Source organism: Loxodonta africana, chromosome 1, assembly GCF_030014295.1.
Source record: "Loxodonta africana isolate mLoxAfr1 chromosome 1, mLoxAfr1.hap2, whole genome shotgun sequence".
Lineage (NCBI taxonomy): Eukaryota > Metazoa > Chordata > Mammalia > Proboscidea > Elephantidae > Loxodonta > Loxodonta africana.
In genome coordinates this window covers 94,284,663-94,304,842 of record NC_087342.1, presented here as the reverse complement: position 1 = coordinate 94,304,842, position 20,180 = coordinate 94,284,663, and the positions used below count along the sequence as shown (strand labels likewise).

The following is a 20,180-nucleotide window of genomic DNA, read 5'->3' as shown; positions in this document are numbered from 1 at the left end:
GTAAGATTAACAACACCTAGGAAAATCACATCAGATTACAAAATGGTGGACAATCACCCAGATCTGCGAATCGTGGCCTAGCCAAGCTGACACACGTTTTTGAGGGACACAATTCAACCCATGATGTCAAGGTGGTTGATTTTGGACTTTAGATCTTTTGTATCTCTGTTGAGTTTCTTTCTAAATGTTGTGTCCCTTACTGAGAGTGGTGTGTTGAAGTCTCCTGTAATTATCTTGAACTGTCTATTTCTCTTTTTAGTGCTGTTAGAGTTTGTTTTATGTATTTTGGAGCCCCATCATTGGGTGTGTAGATAATTATAAAGGTTATGTCTTCTTGCTGGATTGTCCCTTTAATCATTATATAATGTCCTTCCTAGTCTTTTATGGATTATTTTGCCTTAAAGTTCGTTTCATCTGAGATTAGTATTGCCACTCCTGCCCTTTTTGTTTACTGTTTGCTTGACATTTTTTCCATCCTTTGATTCTTAATGTATTTATGTGTTTGTTTCTAAGGCGTGTCTTTTTGAGACAGCATATTGATGGGTCATGACTTTTTATCCATTCTGCCATTCTCTGTCTCTCTACAGGTGCATTTAAGCCATTTATATTCAGTGTGATTATTGATACGTGTGAGTTTATTGCTGTCCTATTGTTGTGGTTTCTTTTTTTTTTATGGTGCTAACATTTTATTTGTTGTTACTTTCCTGTGCTGAGTTCCTTTTTTTTTGTGGACCTTCTTTTCTTTCATTATTACAGATTTTGTGTTTACTGAGACTTTGTTTTTTGTCTTTTTTTTTTTTTTTTTTCTGTTGAGTAGGTTTGCTAGCTTTCTTTGTGGCTACCTTGAAATTTGCCCTTATCTTTCTAAGTTTGAACCAGTCTTTTATTACTTGATATCACCTTGACTTCCTCTGCAATTGAAAGCTCTATACTTACACTATTTATTCCCGCTTGTATTGTTTTGAAGTTGTCATCATTTACAGATGGATGTCTTTTTTGTTTTTCCCCCTATTTTAATTAATTAGCTGTGTTCTATTATTGAGAGTCCTTTACCTTGGCTGGTTTCTGGCTGATGGTGTTCTGTGTTCTAGATTCCAGTTGTTGTCCTATGTTGTTGGTTCTCTAACTGAAGAACTATCTTTAATATTTCTTGTAATTTTGGTTTATTTTTTATGAATTCCCTTAATTTCTGTTTATCTGTAAATGTCTTCATTTGGCATTGTATTTGAGAGAGAGTTTTGCAGGATCTATTATTCTTCATTGGCAGTTTTTTTCTTTCAAGGTTTTATGTATGTCATCCTATTGCCTGCTAGCCTGCAAAGTTTCTGCTGAGTAATCAGAGCTTAGTCTTATTGTTTCCCCTTTGTAAGTGACTCTTTGTTTTTCTCAGGCTGTCTCAGGACTCTTTGTCTTTGATTTTGGCAAGTGTGATTATGATATATTTTGGTACCTTTATTTTGGGATCTACCCTATATGGGGTTGGTTGAGCTTCTTGGGTGGTCATTTTTTCTTCTTTTATGATATTTGGGACGTTTTCTGCCAGGAAATCTTCAACAATCTTCTCTGCGTTTTCCATTTTCTCTCCTGGTTTGGGAACTCTAAATCATGCAGAAATTTATGCCCTTGATTGTGACCTACATAATTCTTAGGTTTTCTTCATTCCTTTCTCTGATTTTTTTTTCACAAAGTGGCATTAATGGATTTGTCTTCCATCTCACTGATTTTGTTTTCCATTGTTTCAAATTTGCTCCTAAACCTTCTATGGAATTGTTCATTTCTGAAATTTTGTTGTTTATCTTTTGGATTTTCAGTTGCTGTTTTTGTATGGTTTCTAATTGTTTATTTATTCTGACATTCTGTTCTTGTATTATTTTCCTGAATTCCAATGTTGCTTTGTCTGTGTGTTTCTTGATTTTGGTTATGTTTTCAATGATTTTGTCTAATTTTTCCTTGGTTTTATCTGTTTTCCTTGACCTTTTTGCTATCTCTTGGAGAGCCCTAAACATTAGTCTTTTGAATTCCACATCAGGTAGCTCCACTGACTTTTATTCTACAAGAAGACTATCTGATTCTTTATTTTTGTCACTTGCTGGAGCCTTCTTGCCCTGCTTTTTTATATGTTTTGTTATTGTCTGCTGTGTCCAAGACATTAAGGTATTATCTTCTGTACTTATTGATTGTGTGTTCATTTGTTTCATCCTGCTTCTTTGTTTTGTTTGATATGTTAGGGTGGCTAGACCAGGAGTGTTTGCTGCTGCTCATCTGTGGGTATGATAGCTCTCACCACCTTGTCCAGGTGGGCAGGGCAGCAGCAGGCTGAGTGAGCTTGCTTTGCTGTACGCTAGTTTGGTGAGATGGTTGAGGGTGACAAGGGGCACACTGTCCTCCTTTTGACTTTGGTCCAGCAGTGTGGGAGCCTTCATAGCCCATCACCAGATAGGTGGGGGTGTTGGATAGAGACTGGCATGGGGTTGTTTCTGTCTGTTCAGTAGCTGTTCAAGTGGAAAGGAGGGTAGTTTGGGCATACGGGGCTGGTGCTCTGTCTTCTGTTGGGAGCTCTGAGAAGGTATCTTCCCATACTCCCTGTCTGTTGCTGGCTGTGCTTCAAGATGGTGATATTGTGCTATGTTAGGTGGCATGGAACCTCCACTCCATCTCTCTCTTCATTCTCTGTAATCACACTTGCCAAAATCAAAGACAAATAAAGAGTCCTGAGACAGCCCGAGAACAAAGAGTCACTTCCATTCAGTGTTTGATCTAGTTCTTTATCTCTTCATTTTATGCTTAGGGTTCCAGGATTTTTGTTTTATCTGTTATATTTAGGTTTTTTTGGGTCTTTGTTGCAGAGGGATGGCATGATGTGTCTGTCTAGGGAATCATGTAGGCTTTGCCTTGTAGGAAATATCATTGGATAATAAAGGAATCATGAGTCATTTTGGAAGGAATTTCTCTTACGTCTTTTTGAAGGCAACTCCCACAAGTTAAGTCCTCAAACCCAAAATCTTTCTCATCCATCTCTGTTCAACTTAATTCCATTTTGGAAAGGCATTATAGCTTTTACACTGAGGCATTTTAAGAAAGGAGAACGAAACATTTGCTGGAAATCCCCATCCCTTCATAGACCTTTTTATCAGCCAATGGTGATAGAGAGTGAAGCAGCATCACTTGTCTCCAGCAGACGTATCTATTAAGAAGGCCTGACCCCAGGCTTTGGGGAGGAGGTGGAGGAGGCTTGGGATGATTAATATGTGGCAAGAGGATCATCTGACAACCTCCTTTTACGTAAGGAAACAGATATGGTTGTGTGGCGTGCTAGGAGATCACATTTTGCAGTTGTGAAACAGATTAGGGAGTGAGGATCTAAGTATTTAGTGTTTGGTGGGGGGTGCTTGAAATTTTTAATGCATCTTTGGGAGGTCCCTGGTCAGTTTTCAAAGAGCAGGAAATGGCTTTAACTCTAGACTCTCCCTTTTAGTGATGCATGAGTACCTGTGGTGGGAAGCTGGGCATTGTGAAAAAGTTCATGACTTCACCTTCTGATTCTCACAGGACAACTGAGGTAAAAATCATATCACTATGTACTGATTGCTTTTCTCTCACCAAGCAACACTTCCCGATGTAGTATCTCATTTAACTATAATGAACTTGCATTTTTCTTAATTACTAAATCTTTTTTTTTTAGCACCTAGAACAGTTGGAGATACTCAGTAAAGTTTGTCAAATTAATTAATAAATAGATAGGAGGCTAATAAGCAGTGCTTTTAAGGCCCAAGGTAGTAATTATTAGCATATGTATTAGCATTAAATCCTAGTTATGCCTAAATCCAAAGTCCAGGAATTAAAAACATGAGTTTATCTGAGATCAGGAGAATATCTAGAATAAAGTTGAGCAAACCTTCATTCTATGAATTCCACATGCTTGAATTTACTATTTTCCCTTCCATCACCCCCCAATACAAAACAATATTTCACTTTATCATACATACTCTGAATCTCAGTTAATGGATATAGTTATGTGGTAGAGAGGAAAGGGCAGTGTGTTCAGAGTCATGAGACACTGGCTCTATAGCTTGGTCAAATGATTTACTCTTTTGAGCTTCTCTTTCCTCAACCCTAGAATGAAGGGCTACATTACATAATCACTCACATTACCAACTAGTTGAGTTCCTGGGACATGATAAATACTAAGAAATATTTACTTTTTCTTCCAATGTCACAGATATTTCAGTTGCTGGAAATAATTAAAAAATGCAAAGAGAATGATCTGAAAACTAACTTCAACAACAAAAAAAGAAAGATATATTTCTTATTCATACCAGAGGAAATTTCTTCCTAATAAAAATAATAGTCCTTTTTGGATTCTTATATAATCATTCCTTAGAGGCAAGACAAGGACATTATCTGTTGAAATTATTCTTGGAGTAACTGCACTTATTGGAATTTCGGGATTAGCCAGCACACTGCTAGTACTTTTTGCCACTTAATGTAGAATTAAGGGTGTAAACTGCAAGTCTCACCAATAGACAGGACACTTTATAGCTTAGGTGTCAGGGATTGAATTGTGTCCCCCCAAAATATGTGTCAACTTCATCAGCCATGAGACCCAGTATTGTGTGGTTGTCCTCCATTTTGTGATTTTCCTGTGTGTTACAAATCAAAATCTCTGTCTGTGGTTAAAGAGGATTAGGGTAGGACATAACATCCTTGCTGAAGTCACATTCCTGACCCAATGTAAAGGGAGTTTCCCTGGGATGTGGCCTGCACCGACTTTTATCTTAGAAGACATAAAAGGAAAGAGAAGCAGGTAGAGGGTTGAGGGACCTTATACCACCAGGAAAGCAGTGCTGGGAGAAGAGCGCATCTTTGGACCTGAGGATCTTTTCCTTTGATGCTCCCAGACCAAGGGAAGACTGATACAACACAAAGACCTTCCTACAGAGCTGACAGAGACAGAAGGCTTCCCCTGGGGCCAGCACCCTGAATTTGAACTTCTAGCCTACTGGACTGTGAGAGAATAAACTTCTGTTTGTTAAAGCCATCCACTTGTGGTATTTCTGTTACAGCGGCACTAGATAACTAAGACATGAAGTTTCATCATTATGTACTCAACATTCCAATCTACTCCTTGATTAATTGACTGTATAAGTAGAATTATTAGTCACCCTCTTGATAATTCCATATAAATACTTCTTGGAAAGTCATAATATTCTAGACTCCCCAGTTCTTAGACAAGGGTGAAAAACTGGAAATCCTGCTTTTCTATATGAGTTAGAAGTTGGAAATCTGGATTATACCACATGAAAAACCACAGATTGCTTAGTAGGATTATTGCAGTGTTACTGCAGATCTCTCTAGAATATAGGGATTTCTGTCAAGGGAGAAGTGAAATGACCAAGTGGTCTGCCATCTTCAGTGTTGGGAAGAAAATATCAGATGCCATGTAATAGAGCTTTCTCTGTGATTTAAGTCTTGGCCCAGAATGAAACTTCTATAGGCCTGCAATGTAAGTAGGGATTGGACAATACCTTCTTAGGTGGTCTACTATGTACAACAGAGTATTTTGGTGGCAACACTGCCTCCTTGTTGTCAGAATCCAGCTTCCTCTCAGGTAGGCCACTGGATGCTGGAGGACTTCTGAAACCAAGTGCAGAAAAAGCAGTCGATCACATTCTTAATTGTTTTATAAAATGATGAAAATTAAGACATATTTTCTTATACTAGTGAAACCTGCTCAGTGAAGATTAGAAGTCCATAAATTTAGTAAAAAGAGAAAGTAATCTTGCCCCATCTTAAAAAAATGATTATGACTATTTCAGTGTATTTCTTTTTAGTGTTTTTTCCCAAAACATTTACATCTGTTTTTTTTAATAAAACAAATTTATCATATTGGAATCTTTTAATCTTGCATAGGTTGCTTAACACTATATATTTTAAGTAATTGCCCATGTTTTTATTATATTTTTATAAACACTGCTTCCAAGGGCTAAATAATTACCCATGAAATTAGGTGCCATCATTTTGTTTGCCCTAATTTATTCCTATACTGTGAATATTTTTTAAAATAACCTTTGTATTTTTAAACGATCACACATTCACTTACAGTTCAAGAAATAATATAGAGGCGGTGGGGCCAAGATGGTAAAATAACCAGACACTTCATTTCATTTCTCTGACAAAAAGACATGAAAAAGCAAATGAATAGCATTTATATGATAATCCAGGAACCCTAATCATCAAAGACAAAGCTAAACAATCAGACTGAGCGACAGGTGGAAGGAGAGACAATTCAAGGATAGTGGAAATGGGGAATCATGGATTGCAGGATCGCTGGCGTACTGCTAGCTGAATCTGCACAGCAAGTATAGGTTGAGGCAAGCTGCAACTTCCAAAGCTCAAATCCATTCCATATGATGCATCCAGGCAGCAGCGAATCTCCATGCACCTACAGAAAAAACAGTAGTGATACCAGAGCTGCGAAAGTTAAATGCCAGTTCCTAAACCACCGAGTGTGCACCATAACCCTTCCCCCACCAGAACTCCATGGCCAAGGAGCACTTCCTTCCCACATGCTTACACCCCTCCCCCTGCTCTGACACCAGTCCAGCAGCATTCAACACTGCCATGCCCTCAATCCAGAAATTCATGGCCGGTTTGGGAGGTCAACCCCACAAGGCATGCCCTCATTAGGACAAAATGGGCAGGGTGTCCACCTGGAGCCTATTTTTACCTGTGGCAGCCAAGTGGGAGCTGCAGATTTGTGACATTCAACACTGCATCAATCCCTAAGATGGGGACTCATCCACCCACACCAGAGGCCTGAAGGCCACAATTACCATCTATTCCATCTAGCTGCCTACAATAGGGGCCTGAGAATTAGTGGGGACACACAATCCCTCCAGCCAATGCACTGGGTGCACAAAGACCGGCTATACTGCCTGCCCCCACTATGCACTCTAACGGAGAGGGGCACCCCTCCTATATGTGCACCCAAGTGCAGTGGACACCCCCTGCCTTGCCCTTATTGCTCCCCATTGACATCAGACACCTGTGCCTGATCTGAACACCTCCAGGTAGCCCTACCCACCCAGAACGGTAGCTGAGTCTCTGCACCTCACACTTAATGACCAACATCCCAGGCTCCTGTGAACTGATCAACTGGTAAGCAGCAAAGCACACATACAACATCCAACTCAATGATCATGGAGAACACCCCCTTCACCCATGGCCAGGTGAGCAACAGGACAGATTTATCACTTCACCAAAAACTTTGTGTACATCTTCAGCACACCCACAAGAACAGTGAACAGATTCCCAGGCTCACACACCTAGTAGCTGCTCTGATCACAACAGGTGAGACCCTAAATGATGCCACTGACAAGAGTAGCACACAAACCCAGCCTACTTGGATGTACCAAAACTAAACTAAACAAAAATTCAGGATGCAGTAAACAGACATATAATTAATAAATAAATACAATAACTTCTTGATGTCTCAGAGAACACAGTCAATATCAAATCACATAAAGAAGTAGGACAAGATGGTTCCAGCAAGCGACCAAAACAAAGAATCAGAAAACCTTCTGGAGGAAGATAAGGCAATGAAACTACCTGATAAAGAATTCGAAAGACTAATATACAGAGCTCTCCAGGACATCAAGAAGGAGATCAGAGAACACACAGATCAACCCAAGGAACACACAGACAAAGCAATAGAAGAACTCAGGAAAACAACAGAACAAAATGACAGAATAAACAGGCTGGTAAAAACCATAAAAAAACAGCAACTAGAAATCCAGAAGATTAACAATAAAATTTCAGAACTAGACAACCTGGAAGGTCATAAGAGCAGAATTGAAACAATGGAAGTCAGAATTAGTGAGATTGAAGATAAATTCCTTGGCACCATTTTGTGTAAGGAAAAATCAGGAAAAAGAATGAAAAGATATGGAGAAAGCCTAAGAATAATGTGGGATACTATCAACAGGAAAAATCTACAAGTGATGGGAGTACTAGAATAGGGGGATAAAGACAAACACAGAGAGAATTGTTGAGGATTCACTGGCAGAAAACTTCCCTAATATCATGAAAGACAATAAAATATCTAACCGAGAAGTTTAACGAATCCTAATTTTTTTTTATACCAGACAGATCCAAAAAGAAAGGCACCAAGACATATCATAATCAAACTCATCAAAACCAAAGACAAAGAAAGAATTCTGAGAGCAGCTAGGGATAAACAAAAAGCCACCTACAAAGGAGAGCCAGTAAGACTAAGCTCAGATTACTCAGCAGAAACTGTGCATGCAAAAGGCATTAGAATGACATACATAAAGCCTTGAAAGAAAAAATTGCCAGCCAAGGTTATATATTCTGCTAAGCTGCCTCTCAAATATTAAGGTGAAATTAGGTCATTTCCAGATAAACAGAAATAAAAGGAATTTGTAAAAACCAGACCAAAATTACAAGAAATAGTAAAGGGAGTCCTCCCTTTAAAGAACCAACAAGATCAGACACCAATCGAAGACTAGGACACAGGACAGATTAACCACATAACAACCCAGACAAGGAAGTCACAAAAATAAAACAAAGCTAAAGTACTGAAAATAGGGAACCAGAGACATCAATGTGTAAACAATGACAACATCAAAACGAAAACGAGGGAATAAATGGTGTAGTCATAGAACTTTTATATGAAAAGGAAGTCAAGGCGAAGGCAAGAAATAAAAAACTGGGTTAAATGTAGAAAAATAAAGGTAAATTTCAAGGTAACCACAAAGTAAGTTAACAAACCTACCTAACAAAGTAAAAAAGGAGAAAAACATAAAGACTCAGCAAACACAAAATCAAAAATAATGAAACAGATGAAAAGAAAATACATGAACAAAAAGAACTCAGCACAGAAAATTAAGCAGAATGAAGGAACTGTCAACACCACACATACACACACACAAACACAACAAAATGACAGCAGTAAACTCATATCTACCTATAATTACACTGAAAGTAAATGGCCTAAATGTACCACTAGAGACAGAGAATGGCAGAATGGATTAAAAAAACACAATCAATGTATATGCTGTCTATAAGATGCACATGTTAGACACAAAGATATAAACAAATTAAAACTTAAAGGGTGAAAAAAATAAACCAAGCACAAATAACTACAACAACAAAAAAGAGCACGAGTGGCAATATTAATTGGTGATAGAATTAAAAAAAAAAAAAGATAGAATAGCAAGGAAAAAAAATCAAATACATTGAAACTGAACAACACCTTGCTTAAAAACTACTGGGTAACAGAAAAAAAATTAAGGATGGAATAAAAAAATTCATACAGTTAAATGAGAATGAAAACTCGTCTTACCAAAACCTTTGGGACACAGCAAAAGCAGTACTTACAGGTCAATTTATAGCAATAAATGCACATATCAAAAAAGATGCCCAAATCAAAACATTAACACTACAATTTGAACAAATAGAAAGAGACCAGCAAAAGAAGCCTTCAAGTACCAGAAGAAAGGAAATAATACAGACCAGAGCAGAAATAAATTAAATAGAGAATAGAAAAAAAAAAATGGAAAGAATCAACAACACCAAAAGTTGGTTCTTTGAAAAGATCAACAAATTGACAAACCATTGGCCAAACTGACAAAAGAAAACCAGGAGAGGAAGCATGTAACCCAAATAAGAAATAAAGAACAAACAACAAAACCCAAACCCACTGCCATTGAGTTGATGGCATAGCGACCCCATAGGGTTTCCAAGGCTGTAAATCTCTATGGAAGCAGACTGCCACATCTTTCTCCCATAAAATAAGAAAAGAGATGAGTGATATCACAACATATTCATCTGAAATAAAAGGATCATAACAAAACACTACAAAAATTGTACTTCATCAAATTTGAAAACTACAGCAAATGGACAAATTTCTAGAAACACATTCCCTATACCTAAACTGACACAAACTGAGTTAGAAAAACTAAATAGACCCATAACAAAAGAGACTGAAGAGGTAAAAAACAAAAAACTTCCCAATAACAACAAAAAAAGATGTGGCCCATACGGCTTCACAGGGAAAATCTACCAAACTTCTAGAGGAGAGCTAACACCAATATTACTCAAGCTATTTCGGAGCATAGAAAATGAAGGAATACTCCTGAAGTCATTCTATCAAGCCAGCGTAATTCTGATACCAAAGCCAGGCAAAGACACCACAAAAAATAAAAACTATAGACCAATATTGCTCTTGAATATAGGTGCAATTATTCTCAACAAAATTCCAGCCAATAGAATTCAATAGCATATAAAAAAAAAAAAAAAGATACATCATGAACAAGTGGAATTCATACCAGGTATGCACAAATTGTTTAACATTAGAAAAGTCAATCAATGTAATCCACTACATAACAAAAGAACCACATGATCTTATCAATTGATGCAGAAAAAGCTATGTTATAAAGTCCAACACCTCCTCCTGATAAAAACTCTCAGTAAAATAGGAATAGATGGGAAATTCCTCACCCATAATACAGGGCATTTATACAAAGCCAGCAGCCAATATCATTCTAAATGAAGAGAAACTGAAAGCATTTTCCTTGAGAATGGGAACCATACAAGGGTGCCCTTTATCATCATTCTTATTCAACATTGTACTGGAAGTACTAGCTGAAGCAATAAGACAAGAAAAAAAAGTAAAGGGCATCCAAGCTGGCAAGGAACAGGTAAAATTATCCCTATTCACAGATGCTATGATCTTATATATAGAAAACCCCAAAGATACCACAAGAAAGCTACTGGAACTAATGGAAGATTTCAACAAATTAAAAGGATACAAGATTAATATACAAAAATCAGTTGGATTCCTCTATGTCAAAAAAAAAAAAAAAAAAAAGAACTTTGAAAAGGAAACCACCAAATCAATACCATTTACAATAGCCCCCAAGAAGATAAAGTACTTAGGAATAAATCTAACCAGGTATGTAAAAGACCTATAAAAAGAAAACTACAAAATATTATTGCAAGAAACCAGAAGAGACCTACATAAGTGGAAGAACATACTGTGCTTATGAATAGGAAGACTCAGCATTGTGAGAATGTCAATACTACCCAAAGTGATCTACAGATACAATGTAATCCAGATCCAAATTCCAACAGCATTCTTTTTTTTTTTTTAATTTTTATTGTGCTTTAAGTGAAAGTTTACAAATCAAGTCAGTTTCTCATACAAAAATTTATATACACCTTGCTATCTACTCCTAGTAGCTCTCCCCCTAATGAGACAGCACACTCCTTCCCTTCACTCTCAATTTTCATGTCCATTCACCCAGCTTCTGACCTCCTCTGCCTTTTCATCTCCCCTCCAGACCGGAGCTGCCCACATAGTCTCATGTGTCTACTTGATCCAAGAAGCTTACTTTTCACCAGTATCATTTTCTATCCCATAGTCCACTCCAATCCCTGTCTAAAGAGTTGGCTTTGGGAATGGTTCCTGTCTTGGGCTAACAGAAGGTCTGGGGACCATGACCTCTGGAGTCCTTGTAGTCTCAGTCAGGCCACTAAGTCTGGTTTTTTTTAATGAGAATTTGGGGTCTGCACCCCACTGCTCTCCTACTCCCTCAGGGGTTCTCTGTTGTGTTCCCTGTCAGGGCAATCATCGTTGGTGTAGAGCACCAACTAGTTCTTCTGGTCTCAGGCTGATGTAGTCTCTGGTTTATGTGGCCTTTCTGTTTCTTGGGTTCATCATTACCTTGTTTCTTTGGTGTTCTTCATCCCCCTTTGCTCCAGGTGTGTTGAGACTCCTTTGATGCATCTTAGATGGCTGCTTGCTAGCATTTAAAACCCCAGATACCACTCTCCACAGTGGGATGCAGAATGTTTTCTTAATAGATTTTATTATGTCAATTGACTTAGATGTTCCCTGAAACCATGGTCCCCAAACCCCTGCCCCAGCTATGCTGGCCTTTGAAGCATTCAGTTTATTCAGGAAACTTCTTTGCTTTTGGTTTAGTCCAGTTGTGCTGACCTCTCCTGTATTGTGTGTTGTCTCTCCCTTCACCTAAAATAGTTCTTATCTTTACTATCTAATTAGTGAAAACCCCTCTCCCTTCTTCCCTCTCTCCCTCCTCTCATAACCATCAAAGAATATTTTCTTCTCTGTTTAAAGTATTTCTTGAGCTCTTATAATAATGGTCTCATACAATATTTGTCTTTTTCAACTGACTAATTTCACTCAGCATAATGCCTTCCAGATTCCTCCATGTTATGAAATGTTTCACGGATTCATAATTGCTCTTTACTGATACATAATATTCCATTGTATGAATATACCATAATTTATTTAACCATTCATCCATTGATGGGCACCTTGGTTGATTCCATCTTTTTGCTATTGTAAACAGTGCTGCAGTGAACATGGGTATGCATATATCTGTTCATGTAAAGGTTCTTATTTCTACAGCCTATATTCCAAGGATTTTTTTTTTATATTCCAAGGAGTGGGATTGTTGGATCATATGCTAGTTCTATTTCTAGCTTTTTAAGGAAGTGCCAAATCGATTTCCGAAGTGGTTGTACCATTTAATTTTCCCACCAGCTGTGTATAAATGTTCCAGTCTCTGCACAACCTCTCCAAAATTTATTATTTTGTGTTTTTTGGATTAATGCCAGCCTTGTTGGACTGAGATGGAATCTCATTGTAGTTTTGATTTGCATTTCTCTAATGGGTAATGATGGTGAACATTTACTCGTGTATTTGTTAGCTACCTGAATGTCTTCTTTAGTGAAGCACCTGTTCATATCCTTTGCCCACTTTTTATTTGGGTTATTCATCTTTTTTGTCATTGAGATTTGCAGTATCATGTAGATTTTAGAGATGAGACGCTGATTGGAAATGTTATAGCTAAAAACTTTTTCCCAATCTGTAGGTAATCTTTTTACTCTCTTGGTGAAGTCTTCGGATGAGCACAAGTGTTTGATTTTTAGGAGCTCCCAGTCATCCAGTTTCTCTTCCCAACAGAATTCTTTAAGGAGTTGGAGAAACAAATCACTAACTTTGTATGGAAAGGGAAGAGGCCCTGAATAAGTAGAGCGTTCATGAAGAGGAAGAACAAAGTGGGAGGCCTCACACTGATTTTAGAACCTATTATACAGCCACAGTAGTCAAAGTAGCTTGGTGGTACTGGTACAACAGACACCTAGACCAGTGGAACAAAATTGAGAACCCGGATGTAAATCCATCCATCTACGAGCAGCTGATATTTGACAAAGGGTCAAAATCCATTAAATGGGAAAAAAGATAGTCCTTTTAACAAACGGCGCAGGCATAATTTGATGTCCATCAGTAAAAAAATGAAACAAGATCCATGCCTCACACCATACATAAAAACTAACTCAAAATGGATCAAAGACATAATATAAAACCTAAAAAGATAAAGATCATGGGAGAAAAAATAGAGAGCACACTAGGGGCTCTAATATAAGGCATAAAAAGGATATGAACCGTAACTAGCAACGCACAAATACCAGAAGATAAACTAGATAACTGGGACCTCCTAAAAATTAAACACAAGCTCATCAGAGACTTCACCAAAAGAGTAAAAAGAATCTACAGACTGTGAAAAAAATTTTGGCTACAACATATCTGACTAGGGCCTAATCCCTAAAATCTACAAGATACTGCAACACCTCAATAACAAAAAGACAAATAATCCAATTAAAAAGTGGGCAAATGACACGAGCAGGCACTCCACCAAAGAAGACACCCTGGCAGCTAAAGACACATGAGGATCATTAGCCACAGTTGTTGTTGTCGTTAGGTGCGGAGGGGTTGGTTCTGACTCTTAGGGTCTCTATGTACAGCAGAATGAAACACTGCCCGGTCCTGTGCCATTCCTTCAATTGTTTTTATGTTTGATCCCATTGTTGCAGCTGCTGTTTCAATCCATCTCATGAAGGGTCTTCCTCTTTTTCAAGGACCTTCTACTTTACCAAGCATGATGTACCTCTGCAGGGTCTGGTCCTTCCTGATAACATGTCCAAAGTACCTAAGACAAATTCTCCCTATCCTTGCTTCTAAGGAGCATTCTGGGTGTACTTCTTCCAAAACAATTGTTTATTTGTTCTTCTGGCAGTCCATGGTATGTTCAACATTCTTTGCCAACACCATAATTCAAAGGCATCAATTCTTCTTCAGTCTTCCTTATTCATTGTCCAGGTTTCACATGTACATGAAGCAATTGAAAACAGCATACCTTGGATCAGGCATACCTTAGTCCTTAAAGTGATATCTTTGCTTTTTAACACTTTTAAGAGGTCTTTTGCAGCAGGCTAATTTCTACAATGGAATACTAAGCAATGATAAAGAACAATGATGAATCCAAGAAGCTTCGCACAACATGGATGAATCTGGAGGGCATTATGCTGAGTGAAATAAGTCAATCACAAAAGGACAAATATTGTATGAAACCACTACGAGAACTCTAGAAAAGTTTTATACACGAAGAATTCTTTGATGGGCATGAGGGTGGTTTAGGGAGGGGAAGGAGAAACCACTAACTAAATCATAGACAAGTGTCAACTTTGGTGAAGGGAAGGACAAGACACAATATAGGGGAGGTCAGCACAACCAGACCAAAGTACAGGCATCAAAGTTTCCTAGACACATCCAAACGCTTTGAGGGACTGAGTAGGTAGGGCTGGGGCCTAGGGATCATAGTCCTGGGAGACATCGAGGTCAATTGGCATAACATAGTTCATAAAGAAAATGTTCTACATCCCACTTTGGTGAGTAGCATCTGCGGTTTTAAGAAAAGTTTTTGAGTTGCCATCTAAGATACATCTGTTGGTACCATCCCATCCAGAGCAAAGGACAATAAAGAAGGATAAGGATAAGAATGAGAATAGGACACAAGGAAAATATTAGCCCAAAGGACTAAAGGACCAAATGAACCAGAGATTCCAGCAGTCTGAGACCAGAAGAACTAGATGGTGCCCAGCTACCACCAACAACCACTCTGACAGGGATTGCAACAGACAGCTCTGACAGAGCAGGAGAAAAATCTAGAATAGAATTCAAATTCACGAAAAAAGACTATACTTACTGTCATGATTGAATTGTGTTCCCCCAAAATATCTGTGAACTTGGCTAGGTCATGATTCCCTTGTATGATTATATAATTGTCTGCCATTTTATCGTCTGATGTGATTTTCCTATGTGTTGTAAATTCTATGACTATGATGTAATAAAATGGATTATCAGCAGTTATATTGATGAGATGTACAAGATTAGATAGTGTCTTAAGCCAGTCTCTTTTGAGATATAAAAGAGAAGTGAGCAGAGAGACAGGGGGACCGCATACCACCAAGAACACAGTGCTGGGAGCGGAGGGCGTCCTTTGCACCTGAGATTCCTGTGCTGAGATGCTCCCAGACCCAGGGAAGACTGATGACAAGTACCTTCCTCCAGAGCCAACAGAGAGAGAAAGCTTTTAACTGAAGCCGGCACCCTGAATTCGGATGTCATGGATTGAATTCTGTTCCCCCCAAAATGTGTGTATTAACTTGGTTAGGCCATGATTCCCAGTATTCTGTGGTTTCCTCCATTTTGTGGTTGTAATCTTATGTTGAGAGGATTGGGGTCGGATTATAATACCACCCTTACTCAGGTCACCTCCCTGATCCAATGTAAAGGGAGTTTTCCTGGGGTGTGTCCTGCACCACCTTTCATCTCTCAAGAGATAAAAAGAAATGGAAGCAAGGAGAGAGTTGGGGACCTCATACTACCAAGAAAGCAGCACCAGGAGCAGAGCTCGTCCTTTGGACCTGGGGTCTCTCTGCCTGAGAAGCTCCTCAACCAGGGGAAGATTGAGGACAAGGACCTACCTTCAGAACCCAGAGACAGAAGGCCTTCCCCTGGAGCTGACGCCCTCAATTTGGACTTTTGGGCTACTTTACTATGAGGAAATAAATTTCTCTTTGTTAAAGCCACCCACTTGTGGTATTGCTGTTATAGCAGCACTAGATGACTAAGACACTTACTGTCTGACAGAGACTGGAAGAGCCCCTGAAACTATGGCCCCTGGACACTCTGCTAACTCAGAACTGAAACCATTTCCGAAGCCCACTTTTCAGACTAAGATTAGACAGGCCTATACAACACAAAATAACACACCTGAGGAACATGCATCTTAGTTCAATCAGATATAGCAGACCAAATGAGCAACTCTTGTCCAAAAGCAGGAAGAGACAGCAACAGGACAAATGGGCACAGGGAACCCGGGGTGGATAGGTGAGCCTGCTGTCACATTATGGGGATTGCAACCAATGTCACAAAACAATATGTGTATAAATTTTTGAATGATAAATTACCTTGGGCTGTAATTTTTACCTAAAGCACACACACACAAAAAACAAAAAACTATGGAAAACAAAATCCTAATCCTTATAGTTTTTATGCTATGTAAATGCTATCTCATTATTTAATTTAATTATGTTTTCTAGTTAATGATTGCTGCACTATTAATCTTTGTGTTTCTGGTATGAACTGAACTTGCTGGACCTTCCTAATAATTTGTTGATTCTTTAAAATTTCCTGTCTATTGTATCATGTACACTCTTTAGAGCCTTGATTTTCTTCTGTCTCATAGTGATGTCCAGAACCTTCACTACTGTCTTAAGCAATTGCAACAATAAAGCACGTCTTATCTTTGTCCTAATCTGAAAGGTAATGCATCTAATTTCTCCATAAATACCATTGCCATAGATTTTTTAGCTTATTATCTTTGTCATGTGGTAAAATTTGTTTATTATTTTATGCATTTGTTGAGGTGGATCAAGTTGAAATTATTGAATTTTCCTTCTTTAGTGTACTGACATGTTAATCACATTATGGATTTTTCTGATTTAGGACCATCATTGCATTTCTAGGTTAAAATTTGAGCAATGTGAATGTTATCATGGATGAGATGAGCCCCTGTTTCTCTTGTGCTATTTCCTTAGCTGAATCTGGCAATAAGGAGGTGCACCAGCCTTACAAAATGATCTGAAAGCTTTTGTTCCTTTCTGTTTTTTAGATCAATATGTATAAGATAGGAATAATCTATTCCTTGGAAACGTGCTAGGACTCACTCACCTGTAATATTATGACAGAGACCTTTTGGGGAGGCTATTTTTTTTGTGTGTGTGTGTGTGGTGCAAATGGTTAATAAGCTCACTGCTAACCAAAGGCTTGTGGTTGATCCAAGGCCACCCAAAGATGTCTCAGAAGAAAGGCCTGGTGATCTACTTTTGACAAATCGGCCATTGAAAACTCTATACCGCCCAGCTCTACTGTGACACATGTGGGATCACCTTGAGTTGAATAGACTTGATGGCAACTTGCTTTGGGGGATTTTTATTTTGGTATTCTTTAACGCTTCAGTTTCTTTCATGTGTATGTCATTTTAGTTTTCTGTTTCTCCCTGTAGTTTTGACCTTTTAAATTTTTCTAGAAATTATTCCATTTTTTCAAAAATTTCCAATTTACTAGCCTAGAGTTGACCACAACCAGTTTTTATCATTTTAAAATATGTCTGTAGTTATTTTACCCTTTTCATTCTGTATTTGTTCATTTGAATCTCCCCTATTTCTCATGAATAACCTTGCCAGAAATCAATAAACCTCATTAAGCTTCTCAGTGGATCAAAACTTGATTTTGGTCATCTTCTCTATTGTTTTCTATTTCACCGATTTCTGCCCTTATCTTTAATATTTATATTTTTCTTTTGTTTGTGCTGTTTTCTTGATTTCCATCTCTTTAATGCTTTTTTTTTTTTTTAATGCTTAGCTCATTTGTTCTCAGTCTTTCTTTTCCTAGTAAATTGATTTAAAACTTGACATTTCCTTCTAGCCACTACTTTTGATACATGGTTTTTCATTCAGTACTGTTTTCCATATTTAACCCTATGGTTATTTGGTGGCATGTTTTAGGTACATGGATTAATTCGTTTATCATTTTAATTGACTTAAATTGTTTTATTGCCAAAGCGCAAAGTCTCTGAGATATTGTTTAAGGGGAGTTCATTTGAGACTTCCTTTGCAGCTTAATAAATGTTAAGTTTTTGTAAATGTTCTATGTGTGCTTAAGTTTTACATTCTCTTTTTGTTGGTTGTAGAAATATCTATGTAATTAATTGTTAGATTTTATTAATGGTGCTTTTTAGATCTAGATCTCTATCTATGGCCTGTTTCAGCTCTTAATTTTGGAGGCTGTGATTGTTAAGGCTGTCTATCAACTTGGCTGGGCCATGATCCTCAGTGGTTTGAAAGTTATGTAATGATGTAGTTTGGCAGTTATGTAATGATGTAGTTATCCTCCATTTTGTAATATAATGTAATCGTCTCTATGATGTGATCGGATGTGATTAGCCAATCAGTTGTAAGGGAAGTTTCCTTGGGGGTGTGGCTTGCATATGGATGCTCTGTCAAAGCTCATAAGCTTTTGCTCACTCTCGATCCTGCATTTGGCTTGTCATCATCTGTCCTCCAGTTCTTGGGACTTCAGCCAGCAGCCTGCTGTCTGACCCACTGTCTTAGTTGTCTAGTGCTGCTATAACAGAAGTATCACAAGTGGATGGCTTTAACAAAGAGAAGCTTACTGTCTCACAGTCCAGCATGCTAGAAGTCTGAATTTAGGGTGCTGGCTCCAGGGGAAGGCTTTCTCTCTCTGTCGGCTCTGGAGGAAGGTCCTTGCAATGCATCAGTCTTCCCTTGGTCTGGGAGCTTCTCAGCGCAGGAACCTCAGGTCCAAAGGATGAACTCTCCTCCTGACACTGCTTTCTTGGTGGTATGTGTTCCCCATGTCTCTTTGCTCACTTCTCTTTTGTATCTCAAAAGAGATTGGCTTAAGAGACAATCTAATCTTGTAGGTCTCATCAGTGTAACTGCTGCTAATCCATCCCATTAATATAGTGATAGGATTTACAACACAAAGAAAATCACTTCAGATGACAAAATGGTAGACGATCACACAATACCGGGAATCATGACCTAGCCAAGTTGACAGATATTTTTGGGGGACACAAGACAACTGCCTATCTTGGGTTTGTCAGCCCCTGCAGCTCCATGAGTCAGGAGAAGCCTCCAGCCTGATGCCTGACCCATGAACTTGGGACTTGCCAGACTCTATAACTGCATGAGCCGTTTCCTTGAGATAAATTTCTCTCTATATGTATGAAACGGAAACCCTGGCAGCATAGTGGTTAAGTGCTACGGCTGCTAACCAAAGGGTCAGCGGTTTAATCTGCCAGGCGCTCCTTCGAAACTCTGTGGGGCAGTTCTACCCTGTCCTGTAGGGTTGCTATGAGTCAGAATCAACTCGACGACACTGGTATATGTATGAATATACTTCACTGGTTTTGCTTCTCTAGAGAGTTCAGCCTAAGACATGTGGTACTGAGAGTGGTTCTAGGGAAAAGAAATTGTTAGGATGATGTTATAGATTGAATCATGTCCCCCCAGAATGTGTGTCAACTTGGCTAGGCAATGATTCCCAGTATTGTGACTGTCCATCATTCTGTGATCTGATGTGATTTTCTTACGTGTCGCAAATCCTACCTCTATAATGTTAATGAGGCAGGATTAGAGACAGCTGTTAATGAAGCAGGACTCAACCTACAAGATTAGGGTACATCTTGAGTCAATCTCTTTTGAGATATAAAAGAGAGAAGTGAGCAGAGAGACAAGGAGACATCACACCACCAAGAAAGAAGTGTCAGAAGCAACGTGGGTCTTTTGGACCAGGGTTCCCTGCACTGAGAAGCTCCTAGTCCAGGGAATATTGATGACAAGGAACTTCCCCCAGAGCCAACAGAGAAAGAAAGCCTTTCCATGAGCCGCTGCCCTGAATTTAGAATTCTAGCCTCCTAGTTCTCTGTTTCCACCATTATTAAAGTCCACTATTTCTGCTTGGAATTGCTTCTTGTCTTTACTTCGAGTTACCAATGTCCTCCTTTATACTTGTTTTTAGCCATTTTATTTAAAATAGAGCACATATACTATGAATACATAAAATAATAATGTACAGCCAATGAATGTTTTTGGTCAAAAACTAGAAACTTGCCAGCATCCGAGAAGGCCTCTATAGGCCAGCAGGTAGTCTTTTCAGGCACTAGAAGCTCCTTTTACCCATAAGCCCTAGCAGAGTT

At 38.5% G+C, this 20,180-nt stretch overlaps 1 protein-coding gene across 3 annotated transcripts in view; it reads right to left on the bottom strand.

The window, feature by feature from the left end:
* Positions 1 to 775: 775 nt before the first annotated feature.
* The window catches only part of LOC100671834 (HLA class II histocompatibility antigen, DP beta 1 chain-like), a 33,621-nt gene continuing 14,216 nt past the window's right edge, over positions 776 to 20,180 (bottom strand). For 2 of the 3 annotated variants that reach the window (XM_064284361.1, XM_064284363.1), the window contains one exon: positions 776 to 6,442. Coding sequence is in view for 1 of the 3 variants with exons in the window: in XM_064284363.1 (XP_064140433.1) it covers positions 6,393 to 6,442 (50 nt within the window). In the remaining 2 variants the exon portion in view is untranslated. The remainder of the gene's footprint in view (positions 6,443 to 20,180) is intronic. The other variant, XR_010321863.1, reaches the window with a different exon arrangement.